The sequence below is a fragment of the Lathamus discolor genome, chromosome 24, assembly GCF_037157495.1.
Source record: "Lathamus discolor isolate bLatDis1 chromosome 24, bLatDis1.hap1, whole genome shotgun sequence".
Taxonomy (NCBI): domain Eukaryota; kingdom Metazoa; phylum Chordata; class Aves; order Psittaciformes; family Psittacidae; genus Lathamus; species Lathamus discolor.
In genome coordinates this window covers 2,235,926-2,259,630 of record NC_088907.1, presented here as the reverse complement: position 1 = coordinate 2,259,630, position 23,705 = coordinate 2,235,926, and the positions used below count along the sequence as shown (strand labels likewise).

General features: G+C 69.2%; 2 protein-coding genes across 5 annotated transcripts; both read right to left on the bottom strand.

Annotated features, from left to right (window-relative positions):
* Positions 1-3,398: 3,398 nt before the first annotated feature.
* On the bottom strand, positions 3,399-14,294 carry EFNA3 (ephrin A3). Of its 3 annotated transcripts, none has more exons than XM_065660226.1 (5): positions 14,184-14,294; positions 5,054-5,343; positions 4,354-4,419; positions 4,133-4,210; positions 3,399-3,972 (listed from the first exon to the last, which is right to left on the bottom strand). In XM_065660226.1, exons 1-5 carry the CDS (start codon positions 14,285-14,287, stop codon positions 3,851-3,853), a joined length of 660 nt encoding a protein of 219 aa, XP_065516298.1. In that variant the 5' UTR covers positions 14,288-14,294; the 3' UTR covers positions 3,399-3,850. The 3 variants fall into 3 exon arrangements, with proteins under 3 accessions (XP_065516298.1, XP_065516297.1, XP_065516299.1); XM_065660225.1 differs by lacking the exon at positions 14,184-14,294 and adding an exon at positions 12,117-12,324; XM_065660227.1 differs by lacking the exons at positions 4,133-4,210; positions 14,184-14,294 and adding an exon at positions 12,117-12,324.
* Positions 14,295-18,125: 3,831 nt separating this feature from the next.
* Positions 18,126-23,211, bottom strand: EFNA4 (ephrin A4). Of its 2 annotated transcripts, none has more exons than XM_065660208.1 (6): positions 23,079-23,211; positions 20,998-21,290; positions 20,431-20,499; positions 20,274-20,333; positions 19,956-20,036; positions 18,126-19,878 (listed from the first exon to the last, which is right to left on the bottom strand). In XM_065660208.1, exons 1-6 carry the CDS (start codon positions 23,183-23,185, stop codon positions 19,550-19,552), a joined length of 939 nt encoding a protein of 312 aa, XP_065516280.1. In that variant the 5' UTR covers positions 23,186-23,211; the 3' UTR covers positions 18,126-19,549. The 2 variants fall into 2 exon arrangements, with proteins under 2 accessions (XP_065516280.1, XP_065516281.1); XM_065660209.1 differs by having other exon boundaries at positions 19,861-19,878; positions 19,956-20,204.
* Positions 23,212-23,705: the final 494 nt, after the last annotated feature.

Here is a 23,705-nt window from a genome sequence, read left to right as displayed (position 1 = left end):
CGCCTTAAGTACGGCCCCGCCGCCGCGCCCGCCCCGGGCCCCGCCCCGCGCACCGGGCGAGACACAACAACAACACCACGGGCAGCGGCGGGGGGGGGGGGGGCGGCTCCAGGCGCTACCGGTACCGGGCACCGAGACCCCGCTACCGGGTACCGGACCCCCGGCACCGGCCGGGGGGGGGGGGTGGTGGCATCGGCCCCGTGGTGCTGCGGTGGGGGGGGGGGGTGAGGCCCCCGGAGGTTGACGGCCTCTCGAGAGCTGCGAGTGGGGTCCCGGTGACGGGGGGACCCTCGGACCTGGCGCCCCAGCCCTCCCCGTGGGAGCCCCGTTATCTGGGGCTCTGGACCCCAAGTGAGCGGGGCTGGGGCTGCAGTGGCTGCTAAGGAGGTGTTGGGGGGGGGACAGGGGCAGCTGCCCCCATTCTTGCCTTTATCAGCTGCCTCTGCCCTCCGAGGCCAGCACTAGACAAACCCCACACCCGTCCCTTGCTGTTGATTGCTCTGTATCGCGACACCCCCCCCCCCCCCCATTGCCCCCGGGTGCGGGGCGAGGGGCTGCAGCAGCAGCCGCTCTTTATCCAGCCCCGTGTGCCCCAGCGCGGATCCCTCCTTGCTCAGCCCTGCAGAGGGATGCTCCGTGGTGGGAAGTGATAACTCAGCCGCATTTGCAAAACAACTTTCCTCTTGTTTATGACATAATGATCCATTGATCGTGGGTAATGTTGCGTGCCCGCCGCCGCAGCCCTGCGAGCAGCGCTCCCCTGGCACCCGCAGGGGCTCAGGCAGGCGCCGGCACCACGGCCCTGACCACAGAGCGGCTCTTGGCTCTGGCAGCCCAGGGCTCGCACGAGGCCGAGGTGTGGGGCTACTGCCCCACATCCCCCCCCCCCCGCACCCCCAGTGTCCTCCCCATGTCCCAGCCTCTCTCCCATGGGAGAGGGACCTGCTGCTTCCCTTCCATCCCGCCTCGCTGCGGCCAGGCCTGACATCATTCCCTGCGCCGCGATGACTGTGCGAGGCCTCCTGCTCCCGGGAAGCTGGCGCTGCCGTGGCTTGCACAGGGGAGCACCTCCCGGGAACACCCCTGGGATCACAGCGCCGGAGCGCGGCACGTGCAAACCGCAGGGACCGGCACAGCCGGATGGATGGTGCTGGGAGCCGGTCAGCGCCAGGTCCCGGCATCGCCCCGGTGCTGCCGCCACCACGCAGAGACAGGCCTGTGCCGGGTGCTTGTGGAAACTGAGGCAAGCAGCAGCCATGGGGGATCCGCACTGGACCCATCCCCTGGGATGTGGTACCCAGCGCCGGGCAGAGGCACCAGCACACGGAGCTAGGGCTGGGAGCCAGGTCCCAGCGGCACGGCCCTGCCTGGCCCATGGCAAGAGCACAGCCCCACATCGGTGGCTGCACTGGGGAGGAAGGACAAGCTCGTGTCCCCTGTTAGGGACAGCCCCAGGGATGAGCTGGGGCTGGAGGGGGCCCCGGTACCTCCCAGTGCTGCATCGCTTGGGGCTCAATGGTGAGGGATGAGCCATGGCAGGGACAGGGGTGGGCAGCAGCCCATATAGGGTGGGCAGGATCACATATAGGGTGGGCAGGATCACATATAGGGTGGGCAGCAGCGCATGCGGGGTGGTACCCACCCACAGCAGCACCGCGGGTGCCAGCGGTGCCGTGCACGTGCCTGTGGTCACGGCCGCACCACTGGTGTGTGCTGGGCAGGGACCGCCCCCGGTGCCCGCTTCGCAGGGCAAAGGTGAAACCGTTTCACACCGTTCCCGGCACCCCCGGTGGCACCGGGTAGGTGAGGCCGGGCAGAGGCCGCCGAGCTCGTGACCAGGGGTTTATGGCCGCTCGTCCAGGAGCGAAGGCCGCGGTGACGTGTGGCGCTGGCTGCGTGCAGCCCGGCAGGTAGGCACGGCCCCGACGCCAGAGCCACGGCCCCGGGGCTGCCCGGCCACGCCAGGCCCTTTCCTTGGCCGGAGCGAGCAGGATGCTCCCAGCCCTGCCTGGGCAGCACCGATGCTGCCGTGGGCTGATGCAAAGAGACGGCCCGGCTGTGCCCAGCCCCATGCCCACCCCCAGGTGGAAGCCCCCCCCCAGTGCCGCAGGAGGCTCCTGGCTGGTCCGGTGCTGTTCTGCACCTTGCCTGAGGGCACGGAGCAGAGCAGCCGGTCCCCACCGAGCAGGAACGGTGCCATGCAAACACAGCAGAGCAGTGCCAAGGTCGAGGCACGCAGCGGGAGGGATGGCGCAAGCAGAGCTCACGGTGCCACACGGTGCCAGGGTGGCCGTGGGTCCCCTGCTCCCCAACATGGTGCACCCCAGCGCGGCTTTGGGCTCCCCAAACCACTGCCCTGTGTGCCGCCGGCACGGCCCCGTGCCACAACGGGGGCTGTGCTGGCCCCCACGGCCGGGTTTGGTCCGTTGGGGATGCAGCCGGACCCCGCACCCCTCGCCCCGGGGCAGAGGCTGGTGACACCCATGGACGGGGGGCTCCGCAGTGGGGCCAGCCCCGCAGGAGCAGGCGGGGGGGGGCCGTGGGGAGCCCGGCGCCTGCCGGCAGCGCCCAGGACCCGTCGGACGGGTTCTCCGGCTCTTCCCGCACCAGGACAAGCCCGGGCCGGCGGGACACGGAGCCACCGCCCAGCAGCGCCGCTGCCGGGGGGGGGGGAGCGGGCGCCCCAGCGCCATGGCGGGGGGAGCCCCCCGTGTCCCACCGTGCCTCGTGGGGCACCGGGGGTCCCCTGCACTGCTGGGGCCATGGGTGCTGGCGGCAGGGCTGGGGGCGCCCCACTGCTCCCAGGGACACCCCGTTGGGTGTGAGCCCAGCCCCAGGGAACCCCCTCCCCTCGCATCCCCTTCCCTCTGGTGCTGGAGGGCTCAGGGGTGTCCCCATGTCCCGGAGCCGCTGTGCAGTGTGTGCTGCGTGCCCCCAGTCCCAGCACAGCCGGAGGTGCTTTGGGAGGATGATGTGGGGAGTCCCATGGGGCTCCTGGGCACTTTGGGGTGCCGGCCTACGGCCTCTCGCCCCATGCAGCCGGTGATGATGGTGAGGAAGGTGATGAAGATTCTCCTGCGCCCACTTCTCCCCAGCCATCAACACCCCGGGGACCTGGCCCCAGTGTGGGACCCATGGCCCCACACTGCCCTTACCTGCAGGTTGTGTCCATGCTTCCATCTGCGGGCAGCACCCATCCCCGCCTGGATGCTCCATGCCTGGGGGGCAATGTGATACCCCCCATGTGCCAGAGGCGCTGAGCCCATGGTGGTGGCACCCGCCACAACGTGACAGGGGGTGGTTTTTTTATCCTTTTATTAGGTTTTGTAATAGACTAAGAGCAGAATATGAAAATCACCAGCCAAAGCACTTGAAAAAAAGTTCGGACTGTTTGTTTTTTTTGTTCTGTTTCGGTTTCTTTTGTCCCCAAAAAGTGTCTGTGCGTTTGCATAGGTCGGGTCTTCACGGAAGACGAGGAAAATCCAACACGTTTGACTATGTACAAGCCAGCCCGGGGCCAGCACCGCTGCCTATGGTACAGTGTAGATATATCTCTATAGTCGCTCTCTGTACAGTATGTATAGACTCTATATAGGTATGTACAGGCTGCCCAGCCCTGGGGGCCCCAGCCCTGGGCACCGGCAGGACGGTGTCAGTGGCCGGTGCAGCACCGAGCCGCATCCCCGCAGATGTGGCCGCATCCATCGGGAAGGGTGGAAGCGCCAGGCGGGATCGGCCCCTGCCCCGTGGGCGGCTCTGTGGGCAGGGGGTGGTGGTGCAGAGGGGACGGGGGTCCCGGGGGTCCCCGCTGGCTCTCAGCAGGTTGGGGGGCCCCCGTTCGCACCGGGAGCTAGGAGGCCAGCAGCGTCATGAGGAAGAGCGCGGCAGCCACGGCCAAGGGCAAGTGTTCCCGCTTGGGGCTGGTGCCGCTGATGCTCTTCTCCAGCTTGGGCATCTCCGGGTTGAAGTTGTCTGTGGGGAAGGAAGGAAGAGCAAGAAGAGGGTGAGGGTGGCATCGGGGTGGCCCCGAACCCCCTCACCCCATGGCTGGGGCGCCCCCACGGGTGGCGGTGGCGGGGGGGGGGGGCACACACACGCGGCGCGGTGGGGCCGGGGGCTCTGCTGGACTCACCCAGGTCCTCGATCTTCACCTCGGGCCGCAGGGTGAACTGCGGCAGGGTGGGCACCGGCTTCTCCCCGGCGTGCGACGCTGCAAGAAGGAGACAGGGATGGGGACGGGGACGGGGATGGGGACGGGGATGGGGACGGGGATGGGGACCATGCTCCCGGCCGCCTTGTGCCACAGCGCCCCCGGGGGGGGCCCCGCCGCCCCCCGCGCCCCCGGGCACTTACTGGAGGCGCAGCACACGAACACCTTCATCTTGAGGCAGGCGCGGCGGTGGTTGTGCGTCGGGGTGGCTGCAAGGACAGAGCGGGCTGGGGGGGGCTCCGCCGGGGGCGACCCCAGCCCCGGGCACCAGCGGGGGGGGGGGGGGGGGGCGCTGGGATGTGGTAAAGGGGGGCTGGCACTGCCTGGGGATTGCCCTGGGCTGGGGGAGGCAGAAGCCGCATCCTGCACCCCCTGGAGATAAACCTGCAGCAGCGCCCTGCACCTCCAGCACCCCCATCCTGCACCAGCACCCCCATCCTGCACCAGCACCCCCCAGCACCCTCATCCTACACCAGCACCCCCTAACACCCTCATCCTGCACCAACACCCCCAGCACCCACACCCTGCACCAGCACCCACAACACCCACACCCTGCACCAGTACCCCGCAGCACTCCAATTCTGCATTAACAGCCCCCCAGCACCCCCATCCTGCACCAGCATACCCCAGAACCCCAATTCTGCTCCCCCACACCCTCATCTCTCCCCATGCCCATCTCACCCCTGCATCACGACCCCCTCCACACCCCCAACTCTCCCCATACCCCCATCTCTTAGCCTGGGGCACCCACTCCAGTGGTACTAGTGGGGGGTTCGGCTTGGGGGGTCCTGGCCAGGATGGGGATGCAGGAGGGCCCATGTGGGTGATGGGGGGGGTACGTACAGATGTAGTAGTACTCCTGCCCGGCACGGAACTCGTAGCCCAGCGAGAAGGCGCTGTACCGCTGGAACTTCTCCGAGAACTTGATGGGGCTGTGGGGCGCGTGGGACCGGTTGCACTCCCAGCGCTTGAAGCCCTGGCTGGTGTTGCAGGTGCGGTACCCCTCTGCGTTCACCATGTAGAGCACGTACTGCTCCAGCCGGTGCTCGGGCACCGAGGCGTTGTAGTGCGGGCAGTAGATGTCCAGGTAGTCATTGACGTTCACCTGCACCGTGTAGCCCTCCCGCCGCAGGCTGCAAGGGGACAGGGGGAGCAGCGGTCAGGGACCCCCCCTGCACCTTCCCAAACACTGTGTCCCCCTCCTCAAAAGGACCCGGAGGCTGGAGAAGGGGCAGGTCCCAGAGCAAGGAGCCCAAGAGGATGCTCAACCTCTACGTGGAGCCCCCGGCACATTGGGACCCTTCAGCCGCATGGACCCGCGTGTGGCATCACCGGCTCGGGGGCGGGGAGGGGGGCGCGGGTGCTGCTTGGGGGTGATGCTAACGGGTGCCACATGCAGGGTGCAAGACAACAGGCACAGGAGGCAGCGCTGCTGCGTCCTGCCGGCAACGTGCGGCAGCATCAAGGACGGGACGGACACGGCGGGGCAGGCAGACCCGGACACAGCGACGGGCGCTGCGGGCCGCGGCTCCCGGTCCTCACCGCGCAGCCCTGGGTGCGCTGGGTGCTCGGCGTTCCCCAGCCCCACCGCGGCCCCGGCCCCGCCACGTGCCGCAGCTCAGAGAGGATTTCTCACCCCGCTCCGGCTAATCCCGTTAGTTCGTTAATGCCATAAAGGGTGGCCCTGGGGGAGCCTCATTTACATTGATTAGGAGCAGCAATCCCCTCAGATCCACTCAGGAGAGGCTCCGCTGGCTCCTAATCCGCGGCCGATGGAGATCCCGGCCGCAGTAATCCCCACTGCCGCGCTGACCCGCTGCTCCTGCCAATTAATTACAGCCCTGCCCGAGCTGCCGCGGCAGCACCGGCCCTCGCTCCACTGCCCAGCCCGCCCGCTGCACCCCCGGTCCCGCTGCACTGGGGTCCCTCACTCGGCAGCATCCCGGCACGTGTGGATCCCTGCGGTGCCTCGCTCCGGGTCGGGGCCCTTTTCCGCGCTTGTCATAGGATCATGGAATGGTTTGGGTTGGAAAGGACCAAAAACTCATCCAGTTCCAATCCCTGCCACGGGCAGGGACCCCTTCCACTGGAGCAGCTTGCTCCAAGCCCCTGTGTCCAACCTGGCCTTGAGCACTGCCAGGGATGGGCAGCCACAGCTTCTCTGGGCACCCTGTGCCAGTGCCTCAGCACCCTCCCAGGGAAGAGCTTCTGCCTTATCGCCAACTTGAACTTGCCCTGTTTCAGTCTGAACCCATCACCCTTGTCCTGTCGCTTCAGTCCCTGATGAAGGGTCCCTCTGCAGCATCCTTGTAGCCCCCTTCAGACACTGGAGGCTGCTCTGAGGTCTCCACGCAGCTTCTCTTCTCCAGGCTCAGTGTTCTCAGCCTGGCACAGCCCATCCCCACCGGTCAGAGCAAACCCGGGTCTGCAAACGCAGCACTTGGGGTCCCCTCACCCCACGGGGGGGGGGGGGGTCCCGGCCCCCCTGGGAGCGAACCCGGCTGCCAGGGCTGGGCAGGCAGCGGGCAGGGCTGCGTGTGCAGACGCCGCACCCAGCACCAGCGCCCCCGGCGCTGTTTGGGGAGCCCCGGCACCCCGCCAGCGGCCGCGTCACCCAGCGCCGGGCACGGGGAACCAGACGGGTCCCGGTGTCTGCCGGCAAAGGGAGGACCCAGGCAGCGGGGGCCATGGGGGGGGTCCCGCAGCCCTCATCACCCATGGGGCAGGGAGCCCCACGCGGCACCTCCCTCGCCGCGCAGCCGCTACCCCGGCACCCGGCGGGCAACTCCTGCGCCAGCGAGGTGCTGAGGCAGCCACCCTTGCTCAGCAGCGGGGCGCCGGGACCTTTCATCTTCCGCCTTTGATGTGGTGGGGAGAGGAGGGGGGAGAAAAGGCTTCTTATTAAAGAAATGGCCCCGAGGATCAAATCGCAATTAACTCCGTGCGGGATGCAGGGCCGGGACGCGGGCGCGCCCCAAACGGGGCCGGTGCCCACCGCCGCTGTGCCATGGGAGTCAGGGACCGGCGGAAGCGCATCCCCAGGTCTCTGTGCCCGCAGGATTGACACCTTGGGCCATCTCCCACCCTGTCCTGTGGTGCTGGGATCCTTCTCCTGCAGCGCCCAGCGCTGGGCCACCCCAACCCCTGGGACTTCACACTGGGGCTCATTAAGAACGTGGCTCCTGGTAAACAGCCTCGCTAATGAGCGCTGCCCCATTGGAGTGCCCCATTGGACCGGGGCACACCAGCACCACAGCAAAGGGGCACGGGACACCCCAGATGAGGCTCAGGAGCCCTACTCTCTATGACAATAAGCCCCCTGGGAGCTCACAGGCACCAGAGCATCGGCACCAGCTGTGGGGCGGGGAGGAGTGGGGGCAGGAGAATGGCCCCAGGAGCTCTGGAAGCAACTTTGGCCACGACACCGTGTCCCTGCCGTGCTCGGCTCCTACACCACGGGTGCAGAGCAGCGCGCACAGAGCTGGGTGCCCCCCGTGCCACCCCCAGAGCACCCTGAGCTGTTCCTGCAGCACTGCCCGGCAGCACAGGGCAGGAAGCACCAGCCACAGGCGACCTGTGTGAGGATGGAGCCCCCGTCCTGCCGGGGGCCCGCGGTGCAGTGCCCGAAGGGTTAAGCGCAGGAGCGGAGCGGGCAGCATCACTTCTGCACGACTGCGTTTTTAGAGCAGGGCTTTGCGAAGGCAGTGGTACCTTCCAGCAGCCTGTCTGCGCTGGGCAGATGGATGTCCCCTGGCAGCACCGTCCCGAGCACGGGCTGGGCTCGGCGCCCACCGGCCCCGCACCGGCGGGACCCCGGCTACCTGGCGCTGCACCGCGGAGCAGGGGCGGCCGCTCCGCTCCCCCCCGCTGCCGTAGAGCCGTGCGGAGCGCCGCCGCGCTGCCGGCAGCGCCTGGTGCACTGCAGTACGAACCGGCGCACCAGACCCCTGCCCGGACCCCCGCGCCGCGGACACATCCCCGCGGTGCGGGAAGGGGGCACAGCCGGAGCCGGGCTCAGCGCCCCGCGTTGTGAGGACTGATGTGGGTGAGGGCGCGGTGCCCCCCAGCACTGAGGTGCCCCCCCCCCCTTCCAAGCTCAGCTTGGCCGCTTTGTTTGGCTCCAGCAGCGTCGCCCTTTTGGCACATCCGGGGCGCATCGATCGGAAGGGAACAAACAAGCGCCGTTGATTTATGTGGTCCCATCCCAGCGGCCGCGAGAGGCGGAGGCGCATCCATCCCCGCGGCCCGTCCCTCGGGACAGACGGACCGGGCTCCCCCCCCCCATCCCCATCGCCGGCCCTCCCCACGCAGCAGCGCTGCACAGTCACGGCGCCCAGACGGCCGCGCACACGCGTGTGCAGACAGTGCCTGCGCCGCAGCCCACGCGCACGGGTGGCACAGTGCCACGGCACGGCCTGGCACGGCAGGGACCGCAGCCACCACGGGCACCGCTGGCACACGGCGTCCCCGCCGGGAACTGGGGATGGGGGATGCGGCACCAGGCACTGTGGGGCCATGGGGCAGTGCCCACTGTGGGGTGCCCGGCACAGCCCTCAGCAAGCAACCCGGGACCCCCAGCACTGCCCCACAGGTACCCACACATCCTCCATCCCTATTGACGGCCACACGATCCCTTTAATCCCTGCTAAAGCCCGGACCTTCCCGCTTTGCTAACAAGATCAATGAGGTTTCTAATTGGGTTTTAATTAAACCATCAATCTGCAACCAGTGACTCAATTACCAGCCTGGGCAGGAGCAGGTGGCCCCGGCCCTGTTGCAACCCAGGACAGCCCCCATGGTCGCACCCCATGGGATGCTGCGGCCCCTTCTCCCATGGGAATGCCGTGGGCCCTGGCAGAGCTGCCGGGGCTCGGTGCTGCCCTGCGCGGTGACCCACGGCACCCCCAGCGCCACAGCCGGGACCCACGGGTGGCAGGGGGCTCTGCACCCCATGGGACCAGCCTGAAGGGCACAGCCATGGGGTGGGGGGTGGCAGCTGATGAGCATCGAGCTGATGCGATGGAGGGATGCAGCAGGGCACAGCCCTAATGTCAGGGTCCAGCCCCGGTGTCTACAGAGGAAGCAGGGATTTGGGTCTCCCCGGGCCCTCCCAGCGCCCCCCCAGAGGATGCAGGGCGGAGCCACGGCTCCTCTCCTGGGCCAGATGCTCCCCAGGCAGCGGCAGCTCCACACAAGGGCTCTCGAGAGCTGGCTCCAGCTCTCGCCGCCTGCAACACAAACTCAGCCAGATAAAAGCTGGGAGCGTGGCAGCGGCACCGGCACCTCTGGGGAGGCCACTCATGATACTGGGGCCTTCCTGAGCACCAGCGGGCTCTGATCCCCCTGCCTCAGCCATGCACCAGCACCCTGTGCACCCCCGTGTCACAGCACCCACCCTGCTCGCCCGTGGCACTGGGTGCCACAAGGCCTCAGGCACCCAAAGCAGAACCAGGGTCACAGAATGGCTCTGCTCTGGGGGGCTCCTGGGGGCTGCAGCAGCGGGAGGGGGACCTGGCCGTGACTGTGCCAACACACGGGGACAGAGCCTCCATCCCCTCCTTGGCACCTGGGAGACCCAACCGGCATCCTGGCACGTGAGGGCCTGGCTCTGCTGGCAACACCGCTTGGCTGGGGAGCCCTTGGCCCCACACCATTGGGCAGCCCAGAGATGCACGTTCCCACCCCCAGGGATGCCACCCCCCTCGACGCCAGCGCTGGGGCAAAGGCTGCCTCCACCTTTGCCCTCTGTGCCACGGTGCCTTCCCGGCAGGATTTGGGATCAGAGGGCAGGGACCGGCCAAGGACCATCCCATGCCCTCGGGGCTCGCTCGCTGCCAGCGGCAGAGGCAGCAGGACAGGCAGAAAGCACACCCGGACCAACAACCTGCCCAAGCAGAAGCACCAGATCCCACCTTCACACCTCCCCGGAGCAAACCCGCTTGCGAGGGATGCACTGCGTGCTCTGCGGCCTGCCCAGCCCCACAGCACCACCGTCGTCCCCCGAAGCACCCATGGGACCACAGTGGTCTCCACGGGGTGGTCCCTCACCAATGGGAGCCGCAGTGGGAGAAGCCATCAGTTTGTGGGGTGCTCATCAGTGCCTCCCAGGAGCACCTCGGAGCTGAGCCTGTGGCACCCCCAGCCCCCAGAGAGCCCCGCGGGGCCGCACCAGTGGGTTTATTGCTGGGATTGCGGCGGGGTTGCTGGGATTTGCCGGCTGCGGCCCAGGGAGCCTCATTCCCCCCATAATTTATCTAATCCAGACACTTTGCCGTGTGGCTGTAATTGCGGGCGAGCTGCCGCGCTGCCTCACAATAAATATCAGCTCCGGAGGCCCTGGGACACGTCTCTGCCGCAGCCGCCCCCACCGCGTCGCCCGTGCCCTGAGCCGGACCAGAGACGTGTGCGCAGCGGGTGCGGGTGTCTGGCTGCGACACCCCCACATCCGCACCCTGGGTCCCCCCCCCGGGCCATGGCGCGTGGCTCCGGTGATGGGGGGGGGGAGAGGATGCCCCTCGGTCTCGGTCGTGGCAGGGTGATGGCACCCGCCAACGCCCCGGCGATGCCACGGTGAGGGGGTGAGGCCATGGGTGAGAGCGTGCGGGTGCAGGGGATGCCGAAGCGTGGCCAAGCACCTCGCCATTGTGCTGCGCCTCGGCACGTCGCACACACGCACGATTTATGGGGCCCGAGCTTCCGCCTGGAGACACAACCTCAGTGGGAGGGGAAGGAGCTGCGGGGAGGGGGACACACACACACACACGTCCCCTCAGCACACAAAGGGGTGCGGTGCGGGGGGAGCCCGTGGTACCCTGGGCACACCCCGGTACCGGGAGATGCTCGGTTGGGTATGAGGCCCCGCCACGCCCTCGCACCGGGAATGGGAGACGGGTTCAGCTCCGGCTCCCCACGGACCCACCAGGCACCCGCGGTCCCCACTCCCATCCGGCCCTGCCCATCGCACCCCACACCCCGGGTCAGCCCCATCGCACCCCCCGCACCCGGGAAGGGGGGGGGGGTGGCAGGGGGCGAGGGCAAGGCTCAGCCCCCGGTATCGGGCACGAGGGCGGTGCCGGGGGTCCGGGGCCACCACTCGGCTCTGCTCCCAGCGACGGCTCCCACAACACCTCCGCCCCCCCCCCCCCCCGCCGCCGTCACCCCCGCACCGGGAGCTCCCGGCCCCGCCGCCCTCGGCTGCTGCCCAGGGATGACCCGGGCGGGCGGCGGGTACCTGCCGGGCGCCCCCCCCCGCGGTGCCGCCGCTGCCGCTCCCGCACCCAGACAGGCGGGGGGCGCGTCTGGCGGCGAGAGCGCCGCACCGAGACCCCCGCGCCGGCCTCCGCACCGAGGCGGGGGGACACGGACCCGGTCGTGCTCTTCCCGCGGTGCCCCGGTGCCCGCCGCGGGGCGGGTCAGCACCCTCGGGGAGGGGTAGGAGGGGGCTCAGCCCCCCCCGGTGCCACCGACCCACCCGCGCCGGGGGCAGCCGAGCCCAGCCCCGGGGACCCGCCGCCGCCGCAGGTCGGGTCGGTCCGGCCGGGCGGCTGCCGGCCCCCCCCTCCCCGGTGCGGTCCCCGCCTCCGCGGGCAGGGCGAGGTGCGCGGGGCCGACACCGACACCGGCACCCGGGTCCCCGGCAGCCCCGCCCGCACGGGGGCGCCGCGCCGACACCGACACCGGGGGGTCCCGCAGTCCCGGTGCGCCCCCCCCCGACAGCCCGCCCCCCTCCGCCGCCCCCCCCCCCCACCCCTTCCTCCGCCGCTGCGCGCATCCTTCAGCGCGAGCGCTGCGCGCCCCCGCCGCGTCCTTCCCGGTGGCGCCCCCCGGCCCCGGGGACACCCCCCACCTTACACCGCCTCCCGGTACCGGTCCCGGCGGCCTCCCCCCGCGCCAGCCCCGCACTCACTGCGGGTTGGAGCTGTTCCAGTGCACGGCGTGCCGGTTGCCCAAGGCCCCCGGCGGCCCCCGGCCCGGCAGCAGCAGCAGCAGCGGGAGCAGGGGCAGGAGCGCGGGCAGCCGAGCAGCCATCCTGCCGCCGCCGCGGAGCCCCGCCGCGATCCCGATGAATGGAGAACGGAGCCGGAGCCGCCCGCGCCCCGCGCCCCCGGCGCCCAGCTCCGCCCCGCGCGCGCCCGCCGCCGCCGCGCCCCCGCGCGCGCGCCCGCCGCCGCCCCGGGCCCGGCTGCGCCGGCACCGGGCACCGACACCGGGCATCGGGCACCGGCGCCGCGTGCCACGATCCCACAGGGGTCAGGTGCCACCGGGGTCTTACCGGGACCCCAAGGACGGGGCCATGAGGGACGGCTCCTACTGATATCGGGGTCTCACTGGGAGCCCTGCAGGTGCGGGGACCAGGACCGGGTCCCACCGGGATCAGATGCTGTGGGTCTTAAACAGGACCCCAGAGGCGGAGGCACCAGCACTGGGTCCCACTGACATTGGGGTCACCCTGGGTGGGAGCAGTGGGGCTCGAGCGCTGTCCCCATGGGTCCATGTGGCTGGGGGCTCAGTGCCCAGAGGGTCCTTGCGATGCTGCTGCCAGCACCATGAGGGTCACACGTGTCCTGGAAAGGGTGGGCACCCATCCACTCACCACCGGCACGGGGCCAGGGTGCCGGAGGAGCAACAGCCACAGTGCCAGGATCTCCAACTGCCTCATCCTGCCCCAGGAGCCTGCGTGTGCTCAAGCACCCCCCCGTGGGGCCTGTTCCCTGGCTCTCTCCCACACCCTTGCCTTGTTTTCCCCCCAAGTATCAATGGGGCAGAGGTACCCCAGGAGCCGTGGGGCCGATGGGTGCTCTCGAGGTGCGGGTCCCCTCTGGTGCACGAGGGGATGGAGCTGGATCCTTGGCCAGATCCCTTAGCAACTGCGGCGCGGCACCGCCCGGCGTTCCCATGTGCCAGGTGCTCCACGCCCTGGCACACGTGTGTGCACACGAGCAGGCACACGTGGCTCACCGGGACCTGCCCCACGGGAGCACCGGCACCGACCCAACGGGCCCCGCTCCGGTTGGATTTGGCAACACCGGGAGCTTGCAAATGAAAGCAGGAGGGAGGCATGGAGCCAGGGCTGAGCTGGCTCATGGTCAAACACCACGTCCCGAGTCCCCGTGTCCCCACTGCCTGGCACTGTGGCTCCATGGCCTGGGCAAGTGACACGCTGTAGCTGCCCAGTGCCATGGTCATGGGGGTTTCTGGCTCCCCAAAGCTGTGAGGGAGCTCGGGACCCCTTGAGGCCCCTTTTTGTGCTCCCTAAACCCCTGTTGGGTGTGAAGATGCTGCCAGTGCCCATGGAGGAACATGAGGATGGTGAAGGCCAGGGTCTTGCTGAGGCCCCCCACTCTTCCTCAGCACCATGGGGACCCAGTGCCAGTGATGCTGTGCCACAGCCCCACAGCCCCAGCCATGCCGGTGGCACCGGGGGCCCAAACCCCCACCGGAGCCCTGCCGGGAAGGGGGAGGGGGCCGGCGGAAGGGCCCCGAGCACCAAAAAAAGCCTCTTATTAATTATTCATCTGGAGAAGTGAAGAAAACACAACCCATGGAAAACGGCCCGGGGGGGGGGGGGGGGGGGGCGAATGTGAGGGGCGCTGTGGGGTGTGCAGGGACCGGGGCACCGGGGGCTGGTGATGATGCCGGTCCCTCCCGGTGCACCCGCAGGGCCGGGGCATCCCGGGGGGGCTGCGCACCTCTGGAAGGGCCCTGGCAGCACCGCGCTGCCACCATGGAAACGCCATGGCTCGGCAAACCCATGGCAACACACACCTCCACATGGAAACCCCCCCGCTCATGGCAACGCGAGTGCCGCCGCCAGCACCCGCACGCAGCCGCGCTCACCCTGCAGCTCCGGGGCACCCCGGTGTGCGGGGCCATGGCGGGATGCAGCCGGTGCTCCCGCGGGGACACTGGTGACCGGAATCACCCTTTGTGCACACCCATGCGGGTGCTCGCAGCCCCCGGGGCTTGGCGATACCGAGGGGGCTGGGATGGGTTTGCTGAGCGCAGCATCCCCGGTGGGGACACTGCAGCCGGGTGGCTTCGCTCCCAGGAGGACAGGAGAGGCCTCAAGGTCTCCATCAGCACTTGAGCACGACGCAGCCCTGGTGTCCCCCGTCTCCATCACCCTGTGCGGGACCAGCGGGTCTCTGCCGCAAAGCAGCGGGGACTCAGGCAGAGCCCCCGTGCACCGGCTGGGGCAGTGGGCACAGGGGACCCGCTCTGCCCGCCCTGGTTAATATTTAACCGCGGCTTCCTGTGACAGCATGTCGCAACCGCAGAGCAGAGCCGGCATTCAATAAATCATCGCGCCGGGCTGGGAGCCGGGGGGGGGCGCGGGGGGGCAGCGCCCAGCGGAGCGAGAGGGGGAGCCCATAAATAATTCATTAAATAAATAAACATGGCGAGAGGAGGAGGCAGGAGCGGAGCCGAGAGCGCGGCCAAGGCGGGCATCAAATATTCACCAGCAGCACCTCCGCGGCCCCAAACGCGCTGAGCTCAGGGCTCCCGACCTGCGCCGGCACATGAGGGGCTGGACACGGCAAGAACACGCTAATGGCACCCGGGGCAGAGCCGCAGGGACACGGCCCACGGGGCAGGGAGCAGCGCCAGAGCATCCGCATGGAGCCCCCGGCTCCTGCCCGCTCCTCCAGGCAGCGCTTAGTGGCCATGGGCAGCCCCGTGCTGGGCATCGGCTGCGGCCCTGCCACGGAGCACCCGGACTGGCCCCCCTCTCACTGCCCCTTCCCTTTCATACCCCCGTGTTGGTCTTTAAACTTGAATGAAGGCCTCAGGGATGGTCACGCCACGTCAGCGTCTCGGTGCTGAGCTCTGGGTGAGCGGTAACCCGGTGCTGAGCCCCCCGCACCCAGGCAGAGCCCAAACCTCCAGGAGCCGCCCTTGCTGTGATGGCAGCGAGATCCAGGGTGAGGATGTGGCACAGAGGGGTGAGGATGGGTGGCAGCGCTGCCGGCCACCTCCCTGTGGAGCAGTGGGTCCAGCCTCATGCTGGGGGGTGGAGGTGGGCATGGGGGGAGCCGTCAGTTAGCACTGCGGAGCTGATTGACGTGGAGCAGAGGAGGGCTCGTGGCCAGCACGGAGCAGGGTGGCGGTGCCGGCCCAGAGGAAATCAGCTTCCTCGCAGGGCTGGTTCATGGCACTGGGGCTGCTGCCGCTGCCCGGCTGGGAGGAAGCTGCAGGCTCCCTGCCCTGGGTGCCCGCTGCCTGAGGGCCGGAAGCCTGGCTCGGCCGTGCCACATCCCTGGGCACGCAGCGATGCCGGGTGGGAGGTGCCGGCATCCGGCTCCCGGTGGTTTCCACGCCGCCCTGGCACATGGCCGTGCCACAAGCGGGTAACCCACAGGCACCAGCAGCACCGCGCTGCGATCACCTCCCGCCAGCCCATGGCACGGTGGGTGCACCACTGGGTGCCAGGGTCCCGGTTGCCCCCTTTGCCGCATCCCGTGCTGGTGGCGGGGGCTACCTGGCAGGCAGTGCCTGAGTCAGCAGCCAGCGCCGGGTGACTCAGCCGGCTCCTCTCCTCTCCTCCCGCGTGGAAAACCTCCCTCCCAGCTTCAAGATCACTCCAATATGAGCCACGGGTGGCAGCCCCGGCCTCGCTATCCCTGCTCAGCACCTCCTGCTCTGGCACAGCCATGGCAGGGATGGGTGCGAGGGCTGTGACAGGAGGGAGCCATCAGGTGCAGCAGCAGCAGGGCTCCATGGGGAAGGGACAAGGACACGGAGCTGGGGCTGCAGCCATTGGGACCAGCACTTGGCTCCCCACTGGCCACCCGACATCCCCTGCACTGGCCCAGCACCCGTCAGATCCAAGCAGGCAGGGGTGGGCAGGGTGGTGATGGAGAAGCCAACCATGGGGCTGATGGCGTGGGTGGCTGTGCCGTGGGAAGCCATAAACACCTTACACTGAGCCACAGGAGCACCCGAGCACACGGTGGGCATGGGGACGCCGCACACCTCAGCCCCCAAGGGACCTGCCCTTACCAGGTCAGAGTGCACTGGTTCTGGCACAGGGTGGTGGTGCTGAAGCCTGCACCAGCCGCACTCCAGCCCGACTGGCACATCTCTGCAGCCACCCGCTGCCGGTGCCTAAGTGACGTTAATCCAATTGAGGGGTGACAGGCAGCATCAATATCCTGCTCCCACCATCCATAGATCACACCACAATCAGCATTTGTGGCCGCCGGGACTGGGAGCACTGGCGGAGGTGGAAGGGGGTGATATGGGGGGGGTGCCAGGCTGGGGACAATGGTGTGGGTCCATGCTGTGACCTGCCCCACGTTGTCCCTGTGCTCCTGCAGGCAATGGCCTTGAGCACTGCCAGGGATGGGGCAGCCACAACTTCTCTGGGCACCCTGTGCCAGCGCCTCAGCACCCTCACAGGGAAGAGCTTCTGCCTTATCTCCAACCTGAACTTGCCCATTTAAACCCTTGGATCCAGAGGGGGTCCCAGCACCAGGACCCCAGGACACGGCAGAGCCACCTGCAGGGCTGTGGGCCCTTAGTATGCAGCGAGTGCAGCTCAGTCGCGCTGTTGCTGCAAGGGCAGCTCCTGCCCATCCCACCCCTGGCACAGCAGGATTATTGTCCATCAGGATTAAGCAGGCTGGGGAGGTGCTGATGGGGGGACGCAGCCCTGCTGAGCTGCTGCCGGCACCCTGGTGCGTGCAGGGGCACAGGGAGATGGGCACAGGCAGGGATGGACGGAAAACCCATCATGGGATGGAGCTGTGTCGATGGACGGACACCCTGGCATGGGATGGAGCCATCTCAGGCAGTGTCTGCCTGCGCCTGTTGCCCCAGGGGTGCAAACCCAGTGTGGGGCTGGCAGCTCCCGTGGGGCTGATGGAGGTGACCGGTTGTGCTGCTGCTCCGACCCAGCACTGCGGGACACGGGTGGGACACGAGGGTCCTTGCCCGGTGCAGCCGGTGCGCGCTCCCTCATTGCCGAGGCAGGGCTCGGTGCGTGCTCTGGTTAATGAGCCCAGCTCCCCCCAAAGCCCCCGCCGAGCGCTCTGCTCAATTATAACCTTGACGATGCGAATCATCAGGCGGCTGCTTGGGGAAGAGACAGCTCCGGCCCTGGGCACCCGGTGCTGAGCACCAGTGTGGTGGTGCAGAGCCGCCCGGGTGCGGTGGCATCACGCAGGGGTCTCATCCCACCACGCTCTGAGGACCTTCACCACCCGGGAAAGGTGCTGGGCTCTGTGCTGGGACCCCAGGGTGCCGGGGAGCCCGTGTCCGGTGCCTGGTGTCCGGTGCATCGTGCCCAGTGCCCGGCTCAGCCGGTGCCACGCTCCCCGGGGCTCGGCACACGTGTCCCCTTGTCTCGGCGTGTCCCCTCGGCATGGAGAGCCGCTGGCCCCGTTTCCATGGTGACACGGAGCCATTTCCCATCTCCAGGATGCTCTCGGCGGCTCTCGGTGGGGATGGCAACGCCTGCCTTGCACCCATGGGAGACGGGCAGGGACGGGACCCACTGCCCCTTCCAGCCCTCTGGGGGGGTCACCAGGTCCCGTGTCCCACCCTGTGGGTCCTGGGGCTGCCCTTGTGATGGCCGCGGTGCCTGAGTCCACCCTCACAGGGCTGGCCACAGCCATGCCTCCATCTCACCTCCCCAGTCCAACGCCTCTTTGCCCCTCTCTCCATCCCAGGGCTGCCCATCACCATTCCACATCATTTTGCTGCTTCTGGTGATCAATTTTCCCTTCCCAATTCCCGAGGGTTTAATTCCCACCCACCGGGGGGACACGGACCTGATGGCCAAGGGCACCCAGAAACCGTCACCCATGGGACCCGTGTGCCCATTCCAGTGTCACAGCTGGCATATGGGTGGCAATGGGGAGATGGGGAGGGGGGGAAATGGCACTGGGGGGATTGCGAGACAGAAGGGACGGGCTAATGGAGCCTCTTCCTTTAATAGATTCAATTTCTGCCGCGGCTGGCTGCGGGGCGCGGAGCCATCAACTCGATTCAGGGGATGGGGAATCTGATTTGGAGCGGCCGTGCCATCAATTAGCTTTTATTGATGGCATTGCTCATTGGAAGTCGATGGGATTTGAAGCCAGCAGCGGCTCCTGCATACCAAGCAACGCCCGCTCAAGGACAGGGCCCTGGCACCCACCCTGGGGTCCCCACAGGGACCCCTTGCCCTCGCCTGGGAATGCCCAAGGGGGCTGGGGTGGAGGCAAGGGCAGCCCCAGCACCCCTGTGTGTGGGTCCCGCAGGGCACAGCCCCCCAGCACCTCTGCAGGGGGGTCCCGCAGGGCCCCATCACCCCAGTATTCCTTCAGGGGGGTTCCATAGGGCCCCATCACCCCACTATCCCTGCATGGGGCATATACCCCAGCATCCCCACCCGGCGTCTCCTCAGGACATGGTTGCCCCCAGTATCCTCCATAGGGGTCCTTTGGGCACGGTCCCCCCATGCTGGTATCAGCCCCAATTGGGGGGGGTCCCACAGGGCACAGCCTCCCACAGGACCCCCAGCGCATGGCCCCCGCTGCACCCCTCACGGTGGGGCCAGCCCCACAGCCCCCCACGGGTGCGGGTTTGGGGTGCGGGGGGGGGGGGCAGGGCGGGCGGCGCGGCGGGGGAGGGGCGCGGCGCGGTCGATGCTGTTGCTCAGGCTCTTGCCAAGCCGTTCCTCCGGAGAAGCCATAAAACCTGTCTGACGTGCCCGGCCCCACTGCGGCAGCGCCGGCACCGCCTGCCCGCGCGGGGACGGGGCTGCGGGGCCCCACATGGGCCCCCCAAGGAGGGCAGCGCAAGGAGGGGGGGGGGGCTGCAGCCGTGGGGTGGGGGGACAGGAGCCGGTGTCCCCCCGCTGTCCTCCCGCATGGGGACGAGCTGCTGCTGCCGCTGCATCCCGGAGCCGTGACCCGGGACCAGCTCCTTCCACAGCCTCGGTGCTGGGTGAAACCCCAAACGCAGCCCCCCCCAGTGGGGCACGGCCATGGGCACACGGACAGATGGACACAGGACAATGGACCCACGGGCAGCACGGGCAGGGCTGAGGGCAGCAACCGGGACCTGGGCACCCCAACCCCAGCACCCCTCACCCTGGGCTCCAGGTCCCACTGCCTGGGGCTGACTGCAGGCAGCTCGTTTGTAATTAAAGCTGTCCCTGTGACACGAGCTCACGGCTCAATATGAAATCGCTGCAATTAAACCCCCCCCACATTTAAAGGTTGTGGAGAGAGGCTCAGGCATCCCAGAGTGCCGGCTCCAGCATCCCTGAAGAACAGGGGATGTAGGCAGGAGGGGAGCAGGGGCTGCAGAGCCTGAGGGCGCAGCGATCTTGCAAACACTGTATTGCTCGGCTCAGTCACTACCAGGGGTTAAAACCAAACCGAAGGGGCCGGTGACGGCATGGAGGAAGGCGTCTTCCCAGAAGACAGATCGGTGTGTCCTCGCCGGAGGACAAGGCAGCAGAGGGGCCTCCATCCAGCACCCAGAGGAGCTGCTGCTCTGCTCCAGGGCCTTGGGGGGTCCCCAGCCCCCCTGCAGTGGAGGGTCCATGGGGGAAGAAGGCACAAGATGAGTCGATGGCCCTGGAGCAGAGCAGGAGTCCACTGAGGCACATAGAGCCTGGCACCGGGGCAGGGGTCCGGCGGGGCCGATGTGCGGGGATGCCGGTGGGAAGCGAGGTCCTGGGAGGCCAAGAGGCTCTCGTTAGGGGCTGCTGCGGTGCAGCAAGGAGGGGGACAAGCCCCGGAGCCCCCCTCACCTTCCAGCCCGGAGCTCCTGGCCCCGGCTCGGCTCTGTGGAGGTCCGGCGGGTGAGTCGTGGCCTGGGGCTGCCCCACGGGCTTGGGGGGAGAAGGGAGGCGATGGAGGAGGAGTCTGGCAGTGGGCGGTGGGGCACAGGACCCGCGTCCCTGCCATGGGTCAGATCCAGAGCAGGGCCAGGAGCGGCAGCGCCAGGCACAGGCCGCGGGGCTGCAGCGGGGCTGCGATGCTGCGGCCGGGCTCCGCGTCTGCCGGGGCAGGAGCACAGGTCAAGGCGAGCCGGACCCCCCCGGGCCCCCCGCCTGCCCCACACTCACCCTCCGGCCCCCCTCGCCCGCGGGGCTGCGAATTGGGAACCTCTGTCACCGGCTCCGGCGCTGAAACAAACCCCAGTGGTGTCAATGGGGCTCCCCGGGGCCCCCGCACCCCGCAGCGGGCACCAGGGGAGGGGGAGCCCCCCCGAGCAGGACTCACTGGTGCCTCTGCAGCAGACGGAGACGCGCAGCTTCAGGCAGCGCCCGGCGCTCTCGGGGCTGGGCACGGCTGGGCAGAGCGGACACATCAGCGGGTCCCCCCCGGTACGGCCCCTCCGGCGGGGACAGGACACCCCCGGCGGCCGGGCCGGCCGGAGCGGGGCTGGGGCTCCCCCTCCCGGCCGACAGCGGGGCCGCCCCCTCTGGCATCTGGACCCCACCTCGAACCCCGATCCCCCACCCCCGTGCATCCCAACCCCAACGCCGGCTGCATCCGGCGCCCCAGTGCAGCTGGATGCTCCCAAACTCCTCAATCCCGGTTGATCCAGAGCTTCCCCCTCGCACACCCCGTGTACCCCAAATCCCTGTTACATCCAGATGCTGGGGTGCAGCCAGACCCTCTGCCCCATCTGTGCCCCTCAAGCCCCCCAGTCTCTGCTACATCCAGAGCCCTGGTGCAGCCGGACCCTCCTCTGCCCCCCACCCCAGCTGCATCCAGCCCCTCAGAGCACCCCGACCACCCATGTGCCCCAACCCCCAGCCCGGCCCGCGTAGGACCCCGACTCACAGATGTAGTAGTAGGTCTCCCCCGGCTGGAACTCGAAGCCCAGCGGGAAGGGGGCGAAGCGCTGGATCTTCTCCGAGAAGCGGACGGGCCCGAAGGGCGCCTGGGGCTTGTTGCACTCCCAGCGCTTGAAGGCGCCGGGGGTCTCGTAGCAGCCGCGGTAGCCCTCCCGGTCCACCATGAAGAGCGTGAAGGTCTCTGCCCGCCCGGCGGGCACGGACCCCTCGTAGTGCGGGCAGTAGATGTCCAGGTAGTCATTGATGGCCACCTGGATGCTGTAGTCGTCCCGTAGGAACCTGCCGGGCAGGGCGAGCTGGGGAGTGGGCGCTGGGGGTCCCGCTGTGCCCGTGGAGGGACACGGGCCAGAGCGGGCAGTCGGGTTTTTAGCAACCATTGGGCACTGCACAGCCAGGCGTCAGCTGGGGTCAGCTGCAGGAGCTGGATGTGCTTGGCTAGGAGGACACAAAGCCCCTCGCCACAGGCGCCCACCTCATTGCACCAGCACTGATGGATGCTGACACCCCGATGGGGCCGCCTGGTGGGAGACCTCCTGCCCTGGTGCCCCGGTGTGGGGCTGGCAGGAGCATGGGGGCTCTGCGGGCAGGGAGGGGGCCCGGTGCATTGCCTGCGCGGGCAGCGGCGGTGGCAGCATGAGCTCATGCCTGTGCAAACACCGCGTGCGGCCAGGCCGGGATGGAGCACACACATCTGCAGGCACACACATGCGTGCACGCACATACACATGTGCACACACACACACGCGTATGCACATGCACACACACATACACACGTGTGTGCACACGCTTGGTCCTGCTCCAGGACAGGAGCGCTTCTCCCCATTCCCAGCCTTTGCCAGCCGGCCACATCCTGGGCACGCACTGGACTTGCTGGCAGCACCATGGTGGCGATGGGGCTGCCAAGCTGGCACCTGGCTGGAAGGGGCACCGCATCGCACCAAGGAAAGGGCTGGTTGGGGCGTTCCAGCCCCCTCCTTCACCTTGGTGCAGGCCCATGCACCAGACACAGGCTCCAGGCAGTGGGACCAGTGCATTCATCACTGGGGCATCATTGCTACACTGTGGGGGGGAGAGTCCGGCCACCATCGCCCCCCGGGTCAGGGACTCCAGGAGGGCAGCGCCAGGCGCAGGCTGCCTGTGACTCAGAGCATCCATCGCCGGGCGACGCGGCCGGGACGGGCCTGGGCAGGGCTGAGGCCCTGGCCCCCGGCAACCCCAGCCCACCCCTCCCCGCGGCACCCATGGGTGGGGGGAACCTGCTCATAACGCAGCACGAGTGCCCCCAGCCCTGCGAGACCCCCGTGCGGGAGCGCGGCCCCCGGCTCCCTGCTCCCGAGCTGGGAAATGCCCAAAATGGAGGAGGCAGGAGGAGGGAGGGGGCCGGACCCCGGCCCACCGCGGTGGCAGAGCCGGCGGCAGCACCGGGGATGGGGGGACACAACGACAGCACCGACACCGGCCCTGGGGACCCGCAGCCCTGGCGGAACCTCCCAGAGCAACCCCAGGCCCAGTGCCCCGGCTCGGTGCCACCTGAGGGTGCCTAAAGCTCGGTACCACCGAGGGCAAGAGGCGCTGCAGGGCACCGGCACCACCGGGGACCCGGCCCCCCCGGGCTGTGAAACACCCAGAGCTCGGTGTCACCGGGGCTCAGTGCCACCAGCAGAGCCCCATCGCTCGGTGCCACCGAGCAGGTGACGCGGTGCTGCCCGGGGCTCAGCACCACCGGCAGCACTCACTGCTCGGTGCCATCGGGGATGCTCGGGGGCTCCACACCACCGGCGGCACCCACCGGCCCGGTCACTCCCAGGGGCGCCCCGTGCCACCGGCGGGCACTCACCTGCTCGTAGCACCGGGACTCGGTGCCCCGCCGGGAGGCAACTCCCCGGGCCGGTATCACGCGGGGATGCCCGGCGTGGGGGGGGCTCGGCACTACCGGTCGGTGCTCACCGGGGCCCGCCAGCTCCGCCCCGCCCCGCTCCCCGTTCCCCCCGCGGCGCGGGCGCGGGGCTCGGCGGGGCCCGGGGCGCACAAAGGCGGCGGCGGCGGCGGCGGCGGGGGGGGCGGTACCTGGGGTTGCTGCCGTTCCAGTGGACGCTGTGGCGGGGGCTGCGCACCGGCGGCGCCCAGAGCAGCGGCGCCCAGAGCAGGAGCCCGAGCAGCGGCGCGGGGCGCATGGCTCCGCCGGCGGCGGGGGGCGGCGGGGCCGGGGCCGGGCGGGGGGCGGAGGAGGCCCGGCACGGCGGAGCCCGGCCCGCCCCGACAACTTCGGGCCAATCCGCGCCGCGCCGCCGCCCGGCAACTTTCGCCCAGCGCCATTAACCCTTGTGGGGGCGGCACCGGCGGCACCGGGACCCCCGGGGACCCCCGCGTCCAGCGGCACCGGGACCCGCAGCGCCGCCCGTCTCCGGCACCGGCATCCCCGTAACCCCCACCCCAACACCGCCCGGTACCGGGACCCGCGTCCCTGAACCCACCGGGACCCGAGTCCCCGGTACCCCCATCCCGGGACCGCGGACGTGAACCGGCCCCGGGGTCCGCCCCGCCCATCACGGGCACCGGCAGCTCCGGAGCCCACCGGACACCGGTACCGGCCCGGGCCGTGGGGTGTGCGGGGGGGGGGGGTCCGTGCACACGAGGGCAGCTCTTGCACACGCGTGTAGCGCCTCGTGCACACGTGCGCGCACACGTGACCGG